The sequence below is a fragment of the Gadus chalcogrammus genome, chromosome 22, assembly GCF_026213295.1.
Source record: "Gadus chalcogrammus isolate NIFS_2021 chromosome 22, NIFS_Gcha_1.0, whole genome shotgun sequence".
NCBI classification, from domain to species: Eukaryota; Metazoa; Chordata; class Actinopteri; order Gadiformes; family Gadidae; genus Gadus; species Gadus chalcogrammus.
The window spans coordinates 12,872,778-12,875,277 of record NC_079433.1 but is presented as its reverse complement, the minus strand read 5'-3'; the positions used below and the strand labels follow the sequence as shown (position 1 = coordinate 12,875,277).

The following is a 2,500-nucleotide window of genomic DNA, read 5'->3' as shown; positions in this document are numbered from 1 at the left end:
AGCAGCAACATCTAAAGCCCCAGCACCAGCTCCCCCCGGAGCCCCGGCAGAGCGGGCCCAGCCTCCACCACCCCCTCACCCAGCCGCTGTCGCACCCCCAGAGCCACGGCCACCTGATGGCCCCCAGCTGCAGCCTGGCCGCCCACAAGGCTGCTCCCCCGCCCCTGCAGCCCGGCTCCGTGATCGCCCAGGCCCGCGGCGGCCTCATGCACTCTGGGTGAGTAACAGGGGGGGGGGCTGCTGTGTGGGCCCGCAGGGGCGCGGAGGTGGAGGAATATTGAGAACCAGACTGATTCCAATGCATCGCAAGGCAGCCCTTGAATACATGCATCATCAATCAATCTATTTATCTATCTATCCATCCATCAATCTCCCAATCAATCTATCTCCCAATCTATCTATCTATCTATCTATCTATCTATCTATCTATATATCTATCTATCTATCTATCCATCCATCGATCTCCCATTCAATCTATCTCCCAATCTATCTATCTATCTATCTATCTATCTATCTATCTATCTATCTATCTATCTATCTATCTATCTATCTATCTATCTATCTATCTATCTATCTATCTATCTATCTATCTATCTATCTATCTATCTATCTATCTATCAATCTATCTATCTATCTATCTATGTATGTACGCATGTACGCATGTACGTATGTACGTATGTATGTATGTATGTATGTATGTATGTATGTATGTATGTATGTATGTATGTATGTATGTACGTATGTACGTATGTACGTACGTATGTATGTATGTATGTATGTATGTATGTATGTATGTATGTACAGTATCATCCAATGTCTATCCTTCCATTTCTCTTTCTATCTCTCATCTATCCATCATCTATATCGCCATCAATCCACCCATCGATTCCTCTAGTGGGTGAAGCAGGCCTCCATTCCTTTTCCTACACGCTCTCCTGACTTCCAAACATGGGCCAGCTTCACAGGGGCCCATGTAGGTAGGGAGGAGCAGAGCCAGTACCCGCTCCAGTCAGACACTGTGTTTCACTGTTTCACCAGCTAGGCACCAGCCAAGGATCGGGTATCGGACTGTTTTCCCCTCATGTTTTCCACTGGTTGCCAAAGCGACCACTCTCTCTGGTTGTCTGGCAGCTGTCCCGGTCGAACTGTTGTGGTTACGTGTAGGAAATGCTGTTTTAGTTTGTGTGTATGCTTTTTCTTTTCCGTAAAATAAAAAAAATATTCTGCTTGTAGTTAAATTGGCTGCCTACTCCAGATTTAGTGGTGACATCACCAGCAATGACCTCAGCCCATCCAGGGAGGCCCACGCCGTCTGATTGGCCGAGAGCCAAAATAGTTATGTCAGCATGTGGCACCCAGGACTCTATATCCCTACTGTGTTCCTTAGCCTCTCTCTCTCTCTCTCTCTCTCTCTCTCTCTCTCTCTCTCTCTCTCTCTCCCTCTCTCTCTCTCTCTTTCTCTCTCACTCGCACTCTCTCTCTCTCTCTCTCTCTTTCTCTCTCTCGCTCTCTCTTTCTCTCTCTCTCTATCTCTCTCTCTCTCTCTCTCTCTCTCTCTCTTTCTCTCTCACTCTCTCTCTCTCTCTCTCTCTCTCTCTCTCTCGCTCTCTCTCACTCTCTCCTCTCTCTCTCTCTCTCTCTCTCTCTCTTCTCTCTCTCTCTCTCTCTCTCTCTCTCTCTCTCTCTCTCTCTCTCTCTCTCTCTCTCTCTCTCTCTCTCTCTCTCTCTCACTCTTACCCTCGATCTTTCTTGCTTTCTCTCTCTTCTCAATCTGTCACTTATTTCCAGCACTCCTTTGAACCTTTTACAACAGTTTCACAATCCAGACTTTCATCCATGCATCCATCCACACACTTTTGTTTTTCACAGTTATAAGTCAGCAGGCTGACACATTTGGCAGGTATCAAACAATCTTGCTCAAGGGCACAAGGGGCAAGGTGTTTCCACACATGGGGGGGATCAAACCGTGGGTAAACAACCTCCCCTCAACACTTGAACCCCGCACACATGAACCTAACCTCAATGTTTCCCCACGGCCTCCTTCCCTCTCCTCCCCCTGCCTCTTTCTTTATCGCTCCAACGAACTCGCGCTCTCGGAACTCCCAGATGAGCGAGTTTCAAAGCGGTGGAACCAACTGTAGACACAAAATGACCTCCCCCCCCCCCCTCTCTCTCTCTCTCTCTCTCTCTTTCTCTCTCTGTCTCTGCCTCTGCCTGTCTCTCTGTCTCTCTCTCTCTGTCTCTGCCTGTCTCTGTGCCTCTGCCTGTCTCTCTGTCTGTCTCTCTCTCAGGCCGGTGCCCGGGCTGCCCTCCTCCCTGCTCCACCCGAGGAGCAGACAGAGACAACCCCTTCCCGCCTCCATGCCTGGCACCCTGCCAGACCCCGCCATGCAGGGGGCATCTGCTCAGCACCTGCCTGTAAGTCTCAGAGATAGGGCTTACGTGGCCCCCACTCACGCACGCACGCATACACACACAGCTCACAGGCTGTTATATATCC

The 2,500-nt window shown here is 49.6% G+C and overlaps 1 protein-coding gene across 2 annotated transcripts in view; it reads left to right on the top strand.

The window, feature by feature from the left end:
• The window catches only part of LOC130375951 (cyclic AMP-responsive element-binding protein 5-like), an 18,088-nt gene that overhangs the window by 7,326 nt on the left and 8,262 nt on the right, over nt 1-2,500 (top strand). For both annotated transcript variants that reach the window (XM_056583125.1, XM_056583124.1), the window contains exons 5-6: nt 3-217; nt 2,292-2,418. In XM_056583125.1, coding sequence (XP_056439100.1) covers nt 3-217; nt 2,292-2,418 — 342 coding nt within the window. The remainder of the gene's footprint in view (nt 1-2; nt 218-2,291; nt 2,419-2,500) is intronic.